We start from the raw sequence: 21546 nt of genomic DNA on the forward strand, positions 1-21546 counted from the left end.
CCCAGCAGTGGGGATCCCAGGAGTGCTGCCTGCTTTAGTCACGGTGAGAAACAGCTCGCGTAGCTGCAAAACGTGGGCCAGCGCCAAATCTTTCCCAAGGAGGACACACAGCTCCTCCCCAGAAACCCCAGCAGAAAGGGCCTTTATAAGCCCTGGCCCGGGAGCTCAGTTACAGGTTCGATCCCCGGTCAGGGCACATCCAAGAATCAACCAATGAATGCAAAATTAAGGGGAACAACAAATCAATGTTTCTCTCTCTTCTCTCTTCTCCCTCTCCGTCTCCCTCTTCCCCTACTTTCCCTCTTCCTTCCTCCCTCTCTCAAATCAATCAATAAAAAGTTAATTAAAAAAACACACTTTCTTGCTCCCAACATCCATACATGGAAGATTCTTCTTTCTCATTGTCCATAGTGTTTGACCCCGCTTGGATCAGACGCCCAGGCAGACGAAAAAAAAAAAAATGGTAGAATTTTGATTTATTCACACTGGACGGCATTGAGTTGGCTGCTGTCATTTTTTTCATTTGACAGCCTAAGGGAAGAGAGGGCAGCGCCCTGACTACATAGTCGGGCATTACTGCATGTTTTACAAACTCTTGGGGCACCCTGGTTGGAAACGGTTGCTCAGAATAAATGACGTGGCTCCTGGTTTTTCTCGTTCTAAGCCACTGAGCTCCCCCTAGAAACTTAGAATTAGCCCATCAGCTGGGATTGGCTCTATCAGCGAGCTGTCTTCAGCGAGACATTGTAGCAGTAAAGGGAAATGCAAAAGAAGGAACAATGGGTGGGGGATTAAAACACAAAATTATTTGATTTATTCTATGTACAATCTTGGTCCCATCTGAACTGTGTTCTAGTGTCATTAAGCTACGGCTGAATTATTTTTGAAGGGTTGCTTGAGCAAAACAGATAAGTCAGAGAGAAATCATGGCCTTAGAGAATTTGGTAGTTAATGCCTAGGAAGATAATTTATTAATGGGTCTTGAAATTAGCGAGAAAATTCACGTTTTAGCTGTCAGGTCATTACCATCTAATGGCGCTCAGCCTTCCTGTCCCACAATGAGCCACTTGACAACTCCCCCGGGGCTCAGATCCAAGTGAGCGCGTGGGCTTGGAGGCAGAAAGAGAGGTAACAAACGTGCAGAGGGCAAATCAGAGCTGCTTCTTGTTTCTGTGTCCTGAATCTGCAATGCCTTGTCAAAACGCTAGTCCTTCTATCCTTAAATATCATATAGGGCACCTCGGTGAACTAATCAGCATTTCAATACCTTGTATTGATATTTGAGTAGGAGGGGGTGGACTATACCCTCTTTCCAGATTGCTTTTTGCCACCTCCTTATTTCCTGCAGCTGTAAAGCTTGCACGGAGCCAGTGTAAAAACTGCACTACTCATTTAGCTCGGTCACACATGCTCAGCTCCGTGAATCTGAACTCAATATGGTGCATATTTCTTTTTTTGCTTTGCACATGAGTGTACTAATTCAAGACGTTTGCTTTAATTGCCTGCATGATCTGGCTTCCACCTGGGGAATCTTTAAAATATTTTTCTGATCTTCCATATTTATTATTTTCATGGGATTTCAGAAGATTCACGGAGCAGCCAGTCCCCCCCCCCCCCCTTTTAACTTTAGGGCATTTATTTGTTTCAGTTACTCTGAGGGTACATACTGTGGTTTATCTCTTAGAAAGTAATCAAAGCTGTTCAACCAGTTGTGCGAAATTTGAAAAGCATAATTAAACTCATTAGTTGCTAAACAGCAAAGGCATGTTTATATTAAGAACAAGATATTAGAGAAATAGAGTCAACACTCAAATATTAAATAATTTATATGTTCAAGCTGCAGAAATCAAGAAAGTAATGGACACAGCGCTACCATTTAATACCTTGAAGTGGTGAGCTACCTGAAAAGAAATAAAAATACAAATTTGGTATATCAAGGTATAATTAATATTTAAAATATCACACTATAAAGAAAATATATGAATTTCAGAAATGTTATGCATTCATATACACACCAGGGACCTCAATGTCTATAACACAATTATGTATGAAAACCATGTGAGATTCTTCTAATTTTCTTCACTTGTTGTTATGCACTGTGTTTATAGCAACTTGCTATTTGTGATAAAAACTGTGAGCTTATAGCCTCGGGACACTGCATAACAATCAGGACGATTGGACCTTCATATCGTTCAGACCGAAATGGCGACTGAGCATTAATTTTAGCTTTCTGTTGCCTCTGTTGAATCAATAAAATATATTTACAAAATTATTGTAAATCTCCTAACATCATATCTGGCTCACAGTAGTTCCTCACACTGCCACTATGACTATTTCAACACTTGTAAGTCCTTATGTTTGAAGAGTGACAAAGCTGTGACCCAACCCATCTACATATGAAGCTTCTCACTCACGCCTTAGACCGGGGATGGCGAACCTTTTGAGCTCGGCGTGTCAGCATTTTGAAAAACCCTAACTTAACTCTGGTGCCGTATCACATATAGAAATTTTTTGATCTTGGCAACCATAGTAAAACAAAGACTTATATTTTTGATATTTATTTTATATATTTAAATGCCATTTAACAAAGAAAAATCAACCAAAAACATGAGTTCGCGTGTCACCTCTGACAGGCGTGTCATAGGTTCGCCATCGCTGCACTAGACTATGGTTGCTCATCTGCTAATGGACGACGACTGTGAAAAAGAAAAAGAGGTCCTTGTAGCAGGTTTGACGATGACAAGGGTCAGGGCACAGGGATGCCTCCTCTAAGCCACCCACGAGCAGGGTTGGGGACCCTAGGCACCTACGGATGGGAAGATCCAAGATAGAACGGGAGTCTCCACGCCTGCTAGAGAGTTTCCTCACAGATACATGTGTTTTGCACCTAAAAGAATAATGTGGAGGCGATTCCTGGGTTATTGGAACAGAACGTGCTTCCTAGTTATTGAATCATATTTGGCACCAAAGGATTCTCCCTTCAGCTCTAGTTCTCCCTCTGAAAATTCAGCCGAAGCAAAGAGTTAGAAGCAGATACAGGGAGAGATGCGCGTTCTTAGGAAGGATGCTAAGATGCGCATCTGGAGGGAGCGAGGGGAAGGGGGAAGAAGCAGAGGGGACAGGATGGAGGATGTGGCTGCTATCAGAACGCTGCCTGCCTCCTGACAGGGTTCCACTGTGAGGCGTGAGTACACATCTCACAGCTCAGACGGGCGTTAGTTTTAAAATGACAAAAAGCACTAGCCATGTTGGTACTGCGTTCATTATGGGAATAGAATAGTGTCTGCATCCGCCTCCACATGCCCTGCCCCTGTGCCACTGACCTGTGCTTCTCAGGGGGAATTTGTGAATTGAACGCGATATTCTCCTTTTCCACTTCTCTTTACATGTGTCCCCTTTTCAATGTGGATGAAACAAAACTGATTTTGCTCGTGCAGCTGGACACGCTGGGAATATAGGGCAGGTTTTGTTACATTTCTTTCCCGCCTGTAGATAGATGTTGATATAAGGGGGACGTGAGAATGCCCGCGAGGAAGGTGTGAATTGTAACCTATATAACCGAGTTGGAACTGTTTCTAAAAATGGGTTCTTGTGTTATAGTAGAATGAAAGCTTTCACACACACAGAGAAAAAGCGTCTATGAAATGGGAGGTCAAAAGGGCACAGAGAAAAAGGAAGCCAAGGTAAAAAGAGCGAAAGAGGGAAATATATTTTAACAGCGGGGAGTGACATGACATGACACGGAAAAGAAAGGGCATGAAAGTAGAGTGTAGAAAGCTATGGCAGGAGAAGTAAAAGTCAAAATTAGTGACCAAACTGAAAAGTCTGCTCCAGAAAATTGAAAAATATATAAAGGCGAGCAAAATATCTTCCAGTTACAAATTTGCTTCAATGCCCCCCAAATTGCCAGATTTTAACAATGGCAGGATAGTATTCCTTATGTTACACTATTCTTTTAATTTTTTAAAATGTAGAAGTACAACATTTTCCATTTGGACAATTAAAAAAAATTTTATTGATGTTTACAGAGAGGAAAGGAGAAGAGAGAGAAACATCAATGATGAGTGACAAACATCATCGATCGGCTGCCTCCTGCATGCCCCACACTGGGGATCGAGCCCGCAATCCGGGCATGTGCCATGACCAGGAATCGAACAGGTGACCTCTTGGTTCCTGGGTCAATGCTCAACCACTGAGCCACACCAGCCAGGTTCCACTTGGACAATTTTAAGGCACACAAAAATCAGTGTACCATCAATGCACTGGGCTCCACGTGGCCTAGCACATTCAGGTACTTTGTACCATCTGTATCCTACTGGCTGAGCAGGCTCTTACTGGTTTCTGCAATTTTTTTTTGTCTTTGTAACTGTTATCTGGACACTTGGAAGACCAATACTTAAGACTGGCTCAGTGGTTTAACGTCAACTTATGAACCAGGAGGTCAGGGCACGTGCCCGGGTTGCAGGCTTGATCCCTAGTGTGGGGTGTGCACGAGGCAGCCAATCAATGATTCTCTCTCATCATGGATGTTTCTATCTCTCTCTCCCTGTCTCCCTTCCTCTCTGAAATCAATAAAAATATTTGAAAAAAACCAAAAAACTGTCACAAAAGTGAAAAATAAGGTTGCCATTGAAATAAAATGTGATGGATCCTTACCCTCTAACCTCCAGCGTCTCAGCGCCTAACACTCAACAGCTAATATTCTTAGTGCCTTGCTGCTGTTAGCGATCCATAAATATTTCAGATTTATGCCAAACGTATAAAAGCAGACAATAATAATATAAGTGAAAAATAAATATTAACCCAGGGCATTGCAAAGGTAAAGCTCACAGAACCATCTTCACAGCCCATGAGAAGGTCTGAAATAGAAACCTGATACCCTGTCCCTTTTCCTTCTCACAAACTAACCATGTGGTGATAGAACTTTCTCATTTGGCAACGTGATCCCAAAAGCTCGAGGAAAAGAAGCATAAACAAATCCGTAACTCTGGAGCTAAAGCAAAGACCCTGATCGAGTCAGTTTTGGGCTCAAATGGCACCTGGGCTTGTGTATATGGCACGGTTCCCAGGTGAGCAGGCGTTGAGACTGGAAAACCAACTGTGGACCCTCGGGTTCACGCCCTCCTCTGGCTGCGTGGACCACTCGCAGGAGCATCCTCGCCACCTGTGGGCCCACAGGGCAGGGAACAGCAGCAACAGTAACTGGCCAGCATATTGATCTCAAGGTTGCCCTGAGCTCGCCCAGCCATCATCCCCCTCAAATGTTCCCCCTTCAGGGGCCTGAGGAGTCCCTTCCTGGCCCATCCGTGCTGTTGCGGATGGCAGGAGTTCCTGGAGAGCATGATGCGGAGTGAAATAAGCCAGTTGGAGAAAGATAAATGTCACAGGATCTCACTCATTTGTGGAATATAATGAACAACATACACGGATGAACAAAAACAGATCTAGAGACAGAGAAGCAAGCATCCATCAAACCTTCAAACCTCAGAGGGAAGGCAGAGGGAGGTGGGGGTAAGGGGGAGAGATCAACCAAAGGACTTGTATGCATGCACATAAGCCCAACCAATGGACACAGACAGCAGGGAGGTGAGGGCATGAGCAGGGGGTGGAGGTGGGGGGCAACGGGGGGATAAGGACACATAGGTAATACCTTCATCAATAAAGAAAAAAAATCATTAAACTCGGAATAAATAAAAAAGAGCCCCTTCCCTCTTTCCTCGCATCGGGGAAACACCTCCCTTTCTTGCAGATGGTGAGAAAAATCCAGGGGACTTTCCTGGGCTGCGCGGGGATTCCCCCCAGGACCGTGCGTGCTGATGGGGTGCAGCGCCCAGGGGCTGGGAGCACCGGGACACCCCGGCATCCCCGCCACCTGCCCAGCGAGGGGGGGCGCAGGGGGGTCTGCAGCCCGGAATCCGCTAATTAGCGCGCTCCCATTGGTCGTCCCGGCACCTCCTCCGTGTTATGCAAATGAGGGGGCGTCTCATTGGCTGGGCTCCCAGCGCAGCATCTCAGGGCAGGTGCCGGGACATCCCTGGGGTCCGGCTGGAGCGGGGGTGCCCATGGCACCTGCTGCCTATCGCCCATCGGGGAGGCGCCCAGCCTCGCACCCAGCACTTCCGCCGCGGGTCCCCTCTTCCCCGACGCCCCGTGCGCTCCCGGCCAAGTTACTTTTGCCTCCCGCCTCCCCGAGTCCCGGGGACCAGGGGCGGCGCTGAGCCCGGGGGCGGTTCCCTGGCAGCGGGGATTCTGGTCGGAGCCAGACTTTTGCTCCGGGGCTGGGTTTGCATCATCCCCATCACCCCCGGGAGGAGGGGAGCCAGCCCCCCGCAGCCTGGGCTTCCGGCTCCCAGCAGACCCTCCCCCTCCAGGCCCAGGCCCCGGCCGCCCCTCTCCCCCCCACCCCCCTGGCCACCGCGTCCCCGTCGCCCCCTCCCTCTGCCCCGCCCCCTTCCCTGTCCGTCTCCCTCCTCTCCGCCTGCCTCCGGGCTCCCCGCTCCCGCAGGAAGGATGGTCGATCTGGAGAGCGAGGTGCCCCCTCTGCCTCCCCGGTACAGGTTTCGCGATTTGCTGCTTGGGGACCAAGGATGGCAAAACGACGACAGGTGAGTGACGCGGGCAGGATCCTTCTCTAAAGACAGCGGAAGCCCAGACAGGTGGGAGCCTACGGGGAGGGAGGGGGCGGGGGGGGGGAAGGAAGCCAGGGATGGGGGAGCCGGGAAAGGGACCGACCTGGTCTGTCTCTCCATTTTGACTCCATGGAGACGTTGCTACCGACAAGGGACTCCTTCTCTTCCCGCTTTCCCGTCCCTGCAAGGGGCTGATTGCATGGATTTGATGCTTATTCTTGTCCATGTGTGTTTGCCCAGGGCATGTGTGAGGCAGGGATCAGAGGTACAAAACATGCAAATGGCACGCAGCATAGGTGCCAAAGGGTTTCCCGTTTTGTCCCTTTAGGCGCTGGTGATCAAGTTGGAAGATGCGCTCAGGTTGATACTGTAAAAGCAGAGCAGGAACTTAGGGGAGTCGTCCCCCCCCCCCCATCAGTGTTGTCTTGGTGGGGTGTCCCCTGGCCTCTGGGTGTTTATGCTTTGGAGTTACAGGTGGACAGGTTTACAAATGTAACAGGTGGTTAGGGACAATGACAACCTTTGCCCTTGAAAGGACGCCCTCTGACCAGGCAACGGTGATCATTGTTGATCACAGTCCTGATGGTGTGTGCAGAGAATGTCCCATCTCTTCATTGGGTAGAGCACAATCTGATCTTTTCACAATGAACGCATTTTTAACCTAAAAAAGTGTACAGGCCACCAAATTAAAACGAGTCCCCCAAACTAGAATATTTATTATCAGCAAGACATTGCCCATGTCATTTTCCGTAGCATCGCCGCTTTGCCTAAACTTCTGGAATTCCTCCGGCTAGCTGTGTCCCACTACTTAAAAAAACATATTTTGTGTTTCGCTGAGTTCAGCCTTTTCTGGAAGTCATTGCACGCAGCACACGCCACGCTGCCTTGTTTGGGGATGATATGCTGGCGAGGCTCTCAATGCCATGGAAATGTTTCCTTGAAGTTCGCTTTGCTCCTGGTGCTGTCTTTTAATTACAGAAAAGATCCGTTATTGGTGTGATTCAAAGAATCTCTCCATTCACCCCTGGGTGGTTCCCTCCTTCTTCTCCTCATCTCAGCTCCCATTGTCACTCCTGTTCCTACACATGGGAGGGCTTTATCTTGTGCATCAACAATCAACTTTTCACAGGTCTCATATTAGTAATTTAAAGGGACATGGACGTTTTGTAGAGGATACTGATTCAATTCAGTCTTTTTCGGCAAAAACTTATACGTTGGCTAGAAATTAAGAGGATGAATTGGTACTGGATGAATTGGTAGAGGATAAATTTCCAGTAGGCTTGGAAAATAAGGTGTTCTGGTTGAATGGAGAAGATAATATGTAAACACATTTGCAATGCTAGTTGACATAGAGATCAATTTTGTTAGCCTAAATGGCTTCAGTGCAGGAGTGTTCAGAGGGATTGAATCTGTAGCTGTTACTTTAGGATCCCAGATCATCACATAGAACAAAAATCCCCTTCCGGGTAGCAATTGCGAGATGGGCTGAATACAGATAGAGGACATCTTTGGGACTTGGTGGGGGTAGCAAGGTTTGCTCTTTAAAAAAAATATTTTTATTGATGTCAGAGAGGAAGGGAGAGGGAGAGAGAGAGAGAGAGAAACATCAACGAGGAGAGAGAATCATGGACTGGCTGCCTCCTGCACACCCCCTACTGGGGATGGAGCCCGCAACCTCAGCATGTGCCCTGACCGGGAATTGACATCTTCTCCTGTAGTCACATCCTAACAATGATGGGGGAAGAGATGACGGGAAAGGGCGCCCTTTCTACCTTGCTCTGCATTTGAAGCATTTTCAATTGAGTCTTAGTGGGGCATGGTTGACTGGCATGTGAAAATGGGTGAGGCCTATGATTGATATGTGAGGATGTGTCATCAAAGAGAGAATATTGTGGGCCCGGCCGGCGTGGCTCAGTGGTTGAGGGTTGACCTCTGAAGCAGGAGGAGGCCATGGTTGGATTCCTGGTCAGGATATATGCCCAGGTTATGGGCTCCATCCCCAGTGTGGGGCGTGCAGGAAGCAGCCAATCCATGATTCTCTCCCATCGATGTTTCTCTCTCTCTCCCTCTCCCTTCCTCTCTGAAATCCATAAAAATATATTTTTAAATATGATAGAGAGCATTGTGGGCCCCTGAGGATACAGAGTGTGCACTCCACACCATAAGTTCTTGGTGAACTAACCTTGGATAGTTCACTTAAATTTATATGGTACCATCTTTGGGTAGAGAAACACACATGTAATGTACATGTGATATGTATGTGTATAGTCACATGTTGAATAACTTTTTAGTCAACTGCAAACCACATATACAACAGTGGTCTCATGAGATCATAATGGAGCTGAGACATTCCTATCATCTAGTGACGTAGCCGTCAGAATGTCCTAGCTCAATGCATGACTCCCGTGCTGGCTGTGATGGTGTAGACAGACCCAGGGCGCTACTCGTTGTATGAAAGTCCAGCACCTACTATTAGGGACAGTCCACAAGACTTGGTCGCGGTTATAAATGACCATGTTACGGATTTAGGCATTTACTACTCTGTACTTTTTATCATTGTTTTAGCGTATTCTTCTTCTACTTAAAATCACAACCTGCAGTGTTATGCCAGCAGCAGCCTCATATATCTCGCGCGTACTGAGTCCCTGGATGGTATCGATTTCTCTTGTGCTGGATTTAACCTTGTGTCTTGGACAATAACATGCTCTACAGGCGTGTGGCCCAGGAGCAGTACACCTTACCTTACAGCCTTGGTGTGTAGCGGGTTAGAGTATCTTGGTGTGTGTAACTGCATGCTGTGATGGTCACACAACGACAAAATCGCTTAACAATGTGCTCCTTGGATTGTCTGCCCTGGCCTAAGCGGGCATGGCTGTATACATAATGTATATAGAACAGATCTGTCTCCTAGATGAAATATAGAATGCAGCCCTAGCTGCTTTGGCTCAGTGGATAGAACATCGGCCTGCGGACTGAAGGGTCCTGGGTTCAATTCTGGTCAAGGGCACGTGCCGGGGTTGTGGGCTCTATCCCCAGTAGGGGGCGTGCAGGAGGCAATGAGTCTCTCTCATCATGGATGTTTCTAACTCTCTCTCCCTCACCCTTCCTCTCTGAAATCAATAGAAATATATATATATATATATATATCACGTGTAATGTATGTGCCATGTATATAGCAGTGCCACCCTGACAGTTTCCAATTCCCTCTTCATCATTTGTATTCTGATACCCGTTTCTGAGCAGGACAAGGAAACAGGGTGAGGCACAGCGTGCGGGTCATTTAGCACAGGAGGGACATGAGTCCTGGGGGCCATGGAAGACATTCGGGACTTGCTACATGACAACAGTGCTCATGCCCTCGGAATGGCTGTTGTGTACACGATGCACGTTTCTTTCTTTGGCATCCTGAGTAAAACACACAAATCTAATTCAAGTGCTTCATATAGCATTTCTTGAATGGCCGGGGATGCCTGCAGCTGAGATCTGAATGGGTGCTCCATCTCAGGCCTTATTAAGTCAGTCAGGGCTGGACAAGAACAGAAGCAGCCTGTGAAACCGGGCTCGCTGAGGAGGTGTCCACACAGATAATTATGGGCGGCTTTCTCCCCAGGATAGCGACAGTGAGGTTCGCGTTAGGATGAACGCCTTGCGAAATTTCCATTTTAAGACCGTTCAGCGATCTTGCACTATTTGTGAATAGGCTAATCAGTGTTTGCTTGAAATTATATTAGGGATGGATCCAAGTAGTCAATATATTTGGAACCTAATATTTAGAAGACTTGGTCTCTTCAAAGTTACTCTATAATTGAACTAATACGACTAGAGACTGAATGGAACTGCTTTTATGTGGAAGACATTGTGAAGAACTGTTGTATTAAAAATCCAAGGACCCCTGGCTGGTGTGGCTCACTTGGTTGGACGCCATTCCATGCACCAGGAGGTTGCCAGTTCGATTCCATACAAGGGCATGTACCTGGGTTGTGGGCTCAATCCTTGGTAGGGGGCGTGCAGGAGGCAGCTGATCCATGGTGTGCTCTCCCATTGATCTCTCTCTCTCTCTCTCTCTCTCTCTCTCTCTCAAATGAATAAACTATTCTTTAAAAAAAATCCAATGAGACTGAGCTCCAGTTGTCCACAGTGCATCATGTTTTCTGTTTTAATATTTCTAAGATTCATGAACCCATAGAGGTTTAGAACGTTCCCCCGAAGGTAGAGATTGGTAATTGTCAGGTTCTAAATGCCTTCAGACAGTTAGAACAAACCTTTCTCAGGCTTCATCATGACTTAGTCATTTTAAAGTTTGGAACACAATGCACTTGTTGTGGATAAATTATCACCACGGAGGATAAATTACTGCTAATGGACAGTTCCCAGCTGTAGTCATGCAGAAGTGGGCCATTTATTTAATTAACACCATTTTCGTTTTCCAAGATCTGCTCAGTTGCTTCAACTCCATTAATTTAAAATATATCTTTCATATTTTATAGGTGGCATTTAGAATAATGCAAGCAAGCCACCTAATGCTTTGTAGTAACTGAAAACATAAAGGGATTTGAACAAAAAATACGATGCAATCAATTAATGGCTTAAGAGGTATTTATGAAATGGAGGGCATGCTTCTGGAGTATGTGTAATTTTAGATATTGGAAAATTAAATTGGGGACATTAGGTTGGAGGAATAGGTTTTGTATTGGTAGATGACACATTTATATAATTTACCAATTTTATGAGCCTTGTTAACTTACATCTTGTTTTGAAAAGTAGCTATTTAATGTAAAATACTTATTCCAAGTTTTTAAAGTTCAGGTCAGTAAAGAATGAAGTGTACTTTACTATTTAATTATATATGGAATCAACCATGCATGTGCAACATCTATAAAAAGATTTAAGCATTTATTGTGTGAGAGAAAATGCAGGCAAGCTGTGTTTCTTAGCACTATTATATTAAAGAAAATCACAAAGAAGGCAACAAAAACTTGCCTACGTTGAAGTAGGTAAGGGTGCAAAACAAAGACACATATGTAATATATAAAATCGAGAAAGGCTTGTTTAATAGTTATTATTTTTAATAGTTCTCAAGAATTCAAATTGTAGTATTTTATATAAAAGTATCTATGACTCAATCTCCTTTTGACTGGTTCTCATAAATAAAATTGAAATATAGCTTTTCAGATGACCTAAGAGTTTGTTTTTAAAGCTGGATTTCATTTAATCGCGCTCACGTGTCCACTTTCTGAATATAGCGATGGGTTAGGGATCGCTCTTCTGCGAATATTGCACCTTTCACTTGTCAGAGTCCCTCTAACACATAACAAGTCTAAGTAAGGGTAGGTTGGAGTGTCGTAATTCCATTTTCTACATAAGGTATGTGGCATTGATTAAAAAATATGGTTTTATCGATTTTCAGAGGGAGGAAGGGAGAGGGAAAAAGAGGACAGTAAGACTTTTCCACAACATTGTCTTGAATTGATCAGATTTATTTGGATCATTTTTTTATATATATATACAAATAGAAGCATTGTGGAAAAACAGAAAAAAAATCCAGTCTGTCAAGCGTGGCTGATCTTTAGGGGACAGTGGCTGCCAGCAAGTCCCCAAATATTTGACCTTTGACCCTTCACGTGCTGGGAATCTCAATGGGGCCAGTCTTTGGCACTGTGGTATCCAGTGCCCTCCACACTCCAGCAATCATGCCCACAGTTTCAAGAGAAAAATCACCCCTACCATGTACGCATTCCTTGGATTCCGAGTTGCATTGCTTCCGATTTTCACAGTATGCACGTTTGGGCAAGAAATGGATGTTGTCCACAAAGCCACGGAACTCTGAACGTAAGAAATAAAGGCCTCCCCGCGTCTGGCTCCCCAGCCCTGGACTTTGCACAGAATTGGAGTGATGAATTGTTCTTACCCGTGCACGCGTGGGCCATCTTGTAAGTCACTGTGTGAACAGGGATCAAAGCGGATTAGCACCGTTCAGCCTCATTTCCCTCCCTGTGGGAAGACTTGTAGACGCCCGCATATTGCAAATAACCAGGTATGAACCCTGGGACCAGATGTGTGGTTCACCAGTAACAGCAGACAGCCTGCTACCTCAGCTCTGTGAGAACGGAAATACCCGCCTTCTCCCAGGAATCAGGGTGAGGGGTAAGCTGGCCAAGTACCAGGATGGAGTGGTGGCAATGTAGTTTTTTTAAAAAATTCATTCTAAACCCAGGTTTGCTAGTTTAACTCATTGGACTTGAACATGCCTTTCCCTCCCATGTCTTGTTTAAGAGTCATAAGGAGTTTCCTTTGGAAACGACAAAGCAGGTGCCTCAGCCCATCATTCACGCTGTGACAAGGCCCTGATGGCTGAGTGGATTCTGAAAACCACACAGGGAGCTGCTCAGGGAAGCCATCCTCAGGCTTGATGCTCAGCAGGGCCCGGGCAAGGGACGCGTGGAGGTCTTGCCCAAGACCCTCCCTAGCTCACGCTCAGACAGGGGGTGGTGGCAGCACTTATGTAACTGGACAAGCAGAAGGAATTCTTTTTTTTGTCTTAAACCCGGTAAATTTTTTCTTAATGAGGAGCAGCATAGAGTGTGTCTAATTTTGCAGTGTTAAGTCTGAAAAGAATGATTTTCTTGAGGGACAACTATGTGAAATGTGTCAATGGACATTTTCTACACATGTGCTCAGTCTTTGAACAGAAGAAGGCGTAGTATTCTAAAACGTGTGTACTCCTATTCCTATTCTTGAGTAATAGTAATAGCTGACCAGTCTTTAGTTCAGTTCTAGGGAACAACTACTGTTAATTAAATGCTCGTTTTTCATTGTTATTGTATGAGTAGTATGTTAGAAATTTTAGGCTATCTATGCAGTCTTCAGAAGTCATCCTTGTGTTACTTGACTTTCTGTTATGATTTAGAAAACTCATTGTTGAAAACACATTTTAAATATATGATATACCAGTGCTGAGAGTTGCATCAGAATTTGTGCACATGTAGACTGTGTCCTATATTTCATCCAGTGGCCTGTTTGTTTTTCCGCCCGCCCCTCTTCCCCCCCTGCTCTCTGGCAACCATCGTTTTGGTCTCTGCATCTATGGGTCTGCTTCTGTCTTATTTTGTTTATTAGCTTGTTTTGTTGGTTTTTTAGATTTCACAAGTAAGTGAAATCATGTAGTATTTGTCTTTCTGTGTCTGATTTATTTCACTTAGCATCATCAAGTAGCTTGGAGAAAAGTAGTATCTTGTTAGCAGACAAGTTTATTGCCCTTTTTTTTTGTTTGTTTCATAAGCCCTGAGTCTATTTTAACAGTTTTATGGTGATTGCGCCTTGGAGAGTCAGGCTCCAAGATAAATGATTCTTTCATTATTTACAGAAAGCAAGCCTTTTGTTCTACTGTGAACACTATTAAATACTGTAGCTCAGATATCAAGACAACTCATGAAGAGTATCTAGTTTGTAATGGTAAGATACAGTGGAACAAACTACAAACTGTCCCACTTAGGGCTTTAAAACCCACCCCCCTCAATTTTAATTTTAGTAGCTGTCTAAACTATTTTTCCTCAGCTGTATGTTGTTTCTACTTGTCTTACTGAAAACTTAGGTTTCACAAGAGAAAAGGCAATTGGATGTTGAATCTCCCAATAGCAGTGTAAGGAGAAGCAATATCCAATTGGTTACCAAATTTGCACGCAAAGGAAGTTGTCTGGACCAGAATAAGCTTGTCCAAATATTCAATGGGGGTAAATAACAGAAAACACTAGGGGTGACCCATGTAATGCTGTAATACTCAAACGCGATACGTGTCCCTTAGTGCTGTTGTTCTTGAAAAGTGTTGATGTTCAATGACAAAGGCAATTTGGAAATAGTAGAGTCAAGAAACAGTTGTTATGGTCATGGATCAGAAGACTCAAACTCTTTGGTCTGTACCGATGTCAGTTTTCCTGGCTTTAGTGTGGCACTGGAGTTATGCCCAATATTAACTTTGGGGGAGGCTGGGTGAAGGGGGCACAGGAAGTGCCCACACATTTCTTTGCGCTTCCTGTGAATTAAAAATTATCTCTAAATAAAACATTTTTTAAAGAAGCAAGCAGTAAATAAAATAAATGCATCCTGGGTGAGTAAAGATTTCACATTTCCTCCACTGAGCACGGGAAATTATTAGCTATAATTACTGAGTCTTATCAATATTTCAGCCAGTTTTCTGCAGTACCACAATCAGATGCTTCTCCCTCACTCCCTCACATCTTCCTTCTTTTAGTCATCAATTATTTAGTGTTCCAAACACTTTGAAAGATACTGGGTAAACAGCTAGAAGAAAACATGAATATCATATATCAAATCTTCAATCTGACTTGGAGTTCTACAGAGTGACTCATCAATTTAAGATCATTTTCACCAGGTCTAATTAGCAATCAAAACTGTCCATCAGTAACTTCTTTTTTTTAAAAAAGATAATTATGCAATTATGTAGGGCTGGACTATAATCAAATAAGAAGCACTGTTTTTGCCCTTTCCCACCACAAAAAGTATAGTTGGTTTAAGATGTAAATAAGCCACTAAATGATTAAACACACACACACACACACACACACACACACACACACCAATATGTTTAGGAATAGTCTGTACATCCATAGAAATTTAAGTGTATCTCTCATAATTCTTTCTTTTTTGTTGTGTCTTGTTGGTTTTATTCTTAAAACTTAATATTAGTCATAAGTGTCATTTTTTTAAATGAAGATTTTTAAGGTCATTCTTTAAGTTAAATGCAATGGACCAAATCGCTATGAAGAATAAGCTACCTCTTTTATTGTTTTCTACCTCTTTTATTATTTTTTAAAATATATTTTGATTGGTTTCAGAGAGGAAGGTAGAGGAAGAGAGAGAGAGAAACATCCACGATGAGAGAGAATCATTAATCGGCTGCCTCCTGCATGCCCCACACTAGGGATTGAGCCTGCAACCCAGGCATGTGCTCTAACCGGGAACCGAACCATCGAACCGTGACCTCCTGGTTCATAGGTCAGCACTCAATCACTGAGCCACATTGGCTGGGCTATTTTCTACCTCTTACATTAGGTAAGATTTGGTCAGGTATCCTTTGCATACCTTGTGGAAAATAAACACCAATACTCACAAATTTTTCACAGTTTTGAAAAGACCAAGCCTGCTCTGGCAGCTCAGATATACAGTTCCTGGACATTTCCCCTCCTATTTACCTGCGTTCTTTCATCTTATCCTGGCATCGCCTGCACCAGGCCCACCACAGGCTCCTTTCAATTATATCCCCATTTGGGTATATGGACTAGAATTTACTCTTACAGTTTTCTGAGCAGCATTATTTTTATCTTGCATTTTCAAATACCTTGTAACAGAACAAAGTGCTAAATCTATTTTTGTCCCTCCTATACTTTCCTCACAGCAGGTCCCCATATTAAGTTAATGCCTGTTGGAGGCATTCATCGGCCACATTTAGCTGTGGTAATGATATGCAATTTCCTTCCTATCTCTAAGGAAGTGTCCTTGAGGTAGCTATTTGCCAGCTGGCACTAAGCATGATGTACCTGTAACAACAGTTTACTTGTTCACGCTGAAACTACAGGTAAGCTCCCATGTTGCTTTGCCCAGTCTCCCTCCCACCCGAGCCCCCCTTTTTACGGCTGCACATCTGGCCTTGAAAGCGCGTCCCATGTGGTTTCTTGTACACCGCTGGCTTCCTCCATTCATAAAAGTTGCTTTGGTCATGTCATTGCTCATTGAAACAACTTTCGCTGTCTTCTCTGTGGTCCATAGGACGCAGTCTGAACTCTGCAACTTCCCATCCAAAGACCACCACTTCCCATACCAAATGGCCTCTGAAACCACTCAAAGTGCTCTACCCCACTAACTCCCTCCTTTGCTATGTTAAGTTCCCTGAATGGAGGCTCATTTCTGTTAGGGTCCCTGAAGGAGGAACACAGGAGGCCAAAGTGGTGACGGATTATGAATGCATTAGGTCATCCGGAAACCCAGATGGGCTGAGCCCCCAAATGGCGCCAGCCCCCAGGGACCGGGAGTCAGAGATTTTGAAGGACTCTAGGCGGGCTTTTTCTGGGGGAGAATTCTCTGGGCGGGTCCCGATAATGGTCTTAGCAAGTGGAATGTGGTCTCAGGGAAAGGGAATGTTGGCTGTAAAGTGGCCTGAAGGTCAGTTTCCAGGGGGAGGGGCTGTTGTTTCAATTATTTGATCAGACCGAGCAATTTCTCCACCATTTGACCTGATGAGATGTGACCTAGAGAGAGGGGCCCCACTCCTCTTGGCACTGAGGGATCTTTAGTGGCTTCTTGACCCCAATTCTCTTTTCCTTCAATGCCTGTGTATTTCTGCTTTCCTTGGCTCAGTAAACGTTCATTGAGATGTTAATGAGGGGGAGGGGTAAACTTTTACAATTTATTGGCAAAAAGTGATAAAATGTGATGCCCATTGGAGGAAGCAGGCCTCTGAGATCCATCTCCAGCCTAGTCAACTTTTAATGGAAACGCAAACAGAATGTAGGGGGGAGGGAAGAGGATATAAGAACAAAGAACTGTGGACGTGGGCCAGCATCAAGGTGGACACCCCCAAGGTGCCTGCCTCAACTAGACAGGAGGAGGCAGAGACAACTACAAAAGGCCTCAACCCAATTTTTTAAATGGCCCAATGGGAGACAGCAAGACCTAGGCGGCCTATGAGGAGACAGGTGACCCCACAGTCCTCAGCCAATGAGGAACCGGAGGAGGGGCTGGATGAATAGGCTGAGGTCCCTCCTCCATGTGTGCTGCCCTCAGACACCCGCTCTCCAGAACATATTCAAAGCCTCGTTTTCGCCATTTGAATTCGGACAGGTGAGCATTTCTCACAACATCACGGGCGGTGCACTAGGAGGTTGAGGAAATACACATCCCACCTTCAAATACAGCCACGCAGATACAACCCATACGTATCTTTTTACATACGTGTCCTGAAGATAAGCAATGACCAGTCCTCACACTGGCCTGCACCTCTGTCATGTCACACACAGTGCATCCCGCCTTTACCTGGTACGTGGGAGACCACTGGTGTTAACTGACTGGCTTCACAGGTGGGAAAACAAGCTTCTCAGGTCTTGATGCTTAGAAGGGGTTTTGCAACCTGGAGCCTGGGCTTGGCTGCTGTCCAGTTGCAGCAACTAAGCCGGGGGAGCAATTTCTTTGATGTTTTCATTGCCAAGAGGTGGCTCCCAGCCCACAGAGGGCTTATCTGCTCCTACACAGGATTTATAGCATTTCTGAGGAAGAACGTGCTTACAACTAAGAACTTCCCACAGTCACCGCTGACGGGAAAAGGGGTGGGCAGAGAAAGGTCTTTCCTTGTTTGAACAGGGAGAATGGAGCCTCTTGCTTTTCTTTCTTTTTTAAAATTTTTTTTTATTGATTAAGGTATTACAAACATGTCTTTCTCCTCCTATTGTCCCCTCATCTCCCCAGTCTTGCCCTCACCCTCACCCCCTGTTGTCTGCGTCCATTGTTGTCTTTGTCCTTAGGGGACAGGCAACCTGACTGTTTTCCCTCCTTGGATAAAGACCAGAAATCCGAGGAGGCCCCTGGTGCCTGCTGGTCCCCGTCCCCCTCTCCCCAGCTCTGTGTCCCTCCCTGATCTGTGCTCACACATCTGCAGCTACACTGCTTCGACTTTATTTTTATTTTCTTTTTTTTCCGGAATTCACAGCACATTGCTGTAGCACGAGGTCATTTTCCCACTTCCTTTCATTAATAGTGTCTCTTGCACTCAATTTTAAGCGACAGGAGCACCGAATTCGCTCAGGCTTGCTTTCTGCCAAGTTTAAATTGTGTTATCTTGATGCACAGTAAGCACCTGACTGATGTTTTTACAGGGATGGATGGAAAAAGAACATGAAAAAATTAAATTAGTCAGAAAGTACAAGAGGATGTGGCTGAATATCAATCAAACATCTGAATGGCGGAAAGCTTCCTAAGATTTAAAAAAAGACTCGCAAAACAGTTTAAGAAAAAGAATAAATTTGACTTAAAGTGTCCCATGAGTACATACATACATACACACACACACACACACACATACACACACACATTCACACATACGAATCAAAAGGCAGAAAATACAGTTGAACACATACAATGGATTCATTGCATTGGTGCATTTTAAAATGTTTCAGAGGATATTTTGCAAAGAATTAAGAAAAAATATTAATTAAAACAATCCAGAAAAGATGAAATCCAAATAAATACTGATCACTGGCAAGTGGAGACAAGCACATTGAAATGAGATGCCATGGTTAGCAGTGCTTTTGATAATTGACTAGGAAAGAGGCTAGAGAAAAACAGGAACTCTCCTACATTGATGGTGGGAATGTAAATTTGTACAACTCTCTGCAGAATGATTGGGCAATATTTATCAAGAACCTTGAAGTGCTCAGGCTGTGAACAAGTGAACCCTCTTCCGGGAACCCACTCGGAAATACTCCTAAGAAATGTGCACGGAAAGATGCGTACTCGCTACTGTTCATTTCTACCAGCGTCACTGGAAACAATCTAAATATTCAAAACTGGAGTAGTTATTCATGTATGCAGTATGCATATTTATGAGATGAATTACTATGCAGGCATAAAATACAACGTACTCAGGTAGTTTTTAACCACATGGGGAATGTTCTTTTGCATATTTTCATTATTGTCTGCTGTAATATATGTATGCATGTCTCTTTATAATATTAAGTAACAAAACAACATTCTGCTTAATTACTCTGACCTATATTAACAGTAAGTAGATGCTATAAAAAAAGAATGGCTGAAATGACACTTGACTTTTCTACAGAAAGGCTCTTATGCAGGTGGGATTGACATAAGGGGAGTATTGAGCCACTGTGTTTTCCCTAAGTAAAAACAACTCCTGTTCACCTACTTATTTTTTATTTAGGGAGGGCCCTTGCTTATGTGTACCTCATTTGTGTTTCAAATAAATGTGTTTCTCAAAATATCACTTGCTTTAGGAAGAACAATAAAGTGTTGCCATCTTTTCATAACACTATACACACCTGTGTCTAACTCATTATCCGTACGGAAACATTTCCAAAGCTGGCAGTGTGACTATTGCGGTTTTTCTCTATTATCACAAAACAAGTAAAAATAAGTTTCACTTCTAAAGGAAAACACATCTTAACTATCTCAAATAAGAAGTAGACAGAACACCGTCAGAAATTTTTTTTTTTTTGGAAAAAAGTGTAAGAAATGAATCGTGAGCTGATTAATTCAGCATTTTTGTCTTCTGACTCTCAGTTCACAGTCTATTTGTTTTTGGTTCTGTTTTCCCTGGAAAAATCATTGACCAGGTTCCCAAAGACATTTGAGATTCTGGTAAGTTACACATCACTTGGCTTGTTGTACTGGTTGTGGAAATATTAACCCTCCCGTTTTTCTACAAAAGCTGTAGACAAGAAAAAAGAAAAGAAAAAAAAGACAAGAAAGAGAAAAAGGAGAAAAGAAAGAAAAACCCCCATACAAGTAAAGGCAAATTTAAAAACTATGATAAGTTATAAATCAGATATGCTAGCCTCACTTTATGTTCTTCCTTGTTCATTGTTAACTTGAGGTTGATTTTAAGCGGTTGACCTCTTGGGTTCTGTTGGGCGGGTATGATTCCTGTGGCACATTTTCTCGTGTCTGGGAGAGTGTGCAGATGATTTTCCCAGCAGTGGAAAGGTTGTGGGATTCCTGCTACTGAAGACATTTCTGGGGTCTCATTATATCATGTTGTTTTCTGATTAGATAGAAAAACCAGTCACTCACTCTACTATTGCATCAACGTACAGGGAGAGCGTACTTTTTGGAACGTATTTGCTAGAACTGAGACATGTTGGTGACAACAGAGAGATAAAAGTTGACAGAGCACTCCCTGCCAAAATGTGCAGCCTCTCCCATTTCGCCACACAAAAATAATAACTTTACTTTTCGTCAGAATTCTGAAAGGCATTTTTTTAAAAAAATATTTTTATTGATTTCAGAGAAGAAGGGAGAGGGAGAGAGAGGGAGAAACATCAATGAGAGAATTATTGATCAGCTGCCTCCTGCACGCCCCCTACTGGGGATCAAGCCCGCAACCCGGGCATGTGCCCTGACCAGGAATCGAACCGTGACCTCCTGGTTCATAGGTTGAAGCTCACTGAGCTATGCAAGCTGGGCTCCCTCCATTTTAAATGCCACCCCCTCTTCAACACCCTCATAAGCCTCATGTCTACCTGCCACGCACCGCCTCTCCTATTCCTCTAGTTGTAGTCTGTATACAATTCTCAATGTCAAATTTATGTTGTGTTTCTGCGCATCTGTGTTAGGGTCTGATCCAAAGGGTTCAACAGGCGTGATGAGTGCAGAGAGCTGGCATGATCTCAGAGGGTGTGTCAGCATCTGAGTTAATCCCATCCATCTCCAAGCAGACGCAGGCGGGAGGCAAGAACAGGGGACCTCTGACCTCTCCTCTCCTCCCGAGGCCAGGCTGAGCCTGCTCCCCCTCCCTGTGCTTCCCAGGGTCAGCGCCCTGAGAACATGCCCCGTGACCTAAGAGAACTGATCGGGTGCAACTTCTGCAAAAAAAATAATCTGAGATCATGAATCACAACTCCAAGAGTGTGAAGAATTCCTTGCATTTAGGGGAGAAAAATATCCACTAGGAACAGAATCTTTCCATGGCAAGCTGAAATTTTCCATGAGGTCTCCCCGAATTTACTGTCAGAAGTGCCTCTCATTCCAAGCATGATTGTCCCCCCACTTCTCCTGTCTCCCCAGCTTTTGGTTCAGAAAACAGAAGTGCCTACCTGAGGGAAACAGAGGCTCCATGATAACTAAACAGAAAGGGGAATAGAGCCTGGCTGGCGTGGCTCAGTGGTTGAGCGTTGAC

General features: G+C 44.3%; 1 protein-coding gene across 2 annotated transcripts in view; it reads left to right on the forward strand.

Moving 5' to 3' along the window:
* Positions 1–6510: 6510 nt before the first annotated feature.
* KCNT2 (potassium sodium-activated channel subfamily T member 2) overlaps positions 6511–21546 on the forward strand; it is a 126122-nt gene continuing 111086 nt past the window's right edge. For both annotated transcript variants that reach the window (XM_036355151.1, XM_036355150.1), the window contains exon 1: positions 6511–6605. In XM_036355151.1, the coding sequence (XP_036211044.1) occupies positions 6511–6605 (95 nt within the window). The remainder of the gene's footprint in view (positions 6606–21546) is intronic.

The sequence above is a fragment of the Myotis myotis genome, unplaced genomic scaffold, assembly GCF_014108235.1.
Source record: "Myotis myotis isolate mMyoMyo1 unplaced genomic scaffold, mMyoMyo1.p scaffold_m19_p_21, whole genome shotgun sequence".
Classification (NCBI taxonomy): Eukaryota; Metazoa; Chordata; class Mammalia; order Chiroptera; family Vespertilionidae; genus Myotis; species Myotis myotis.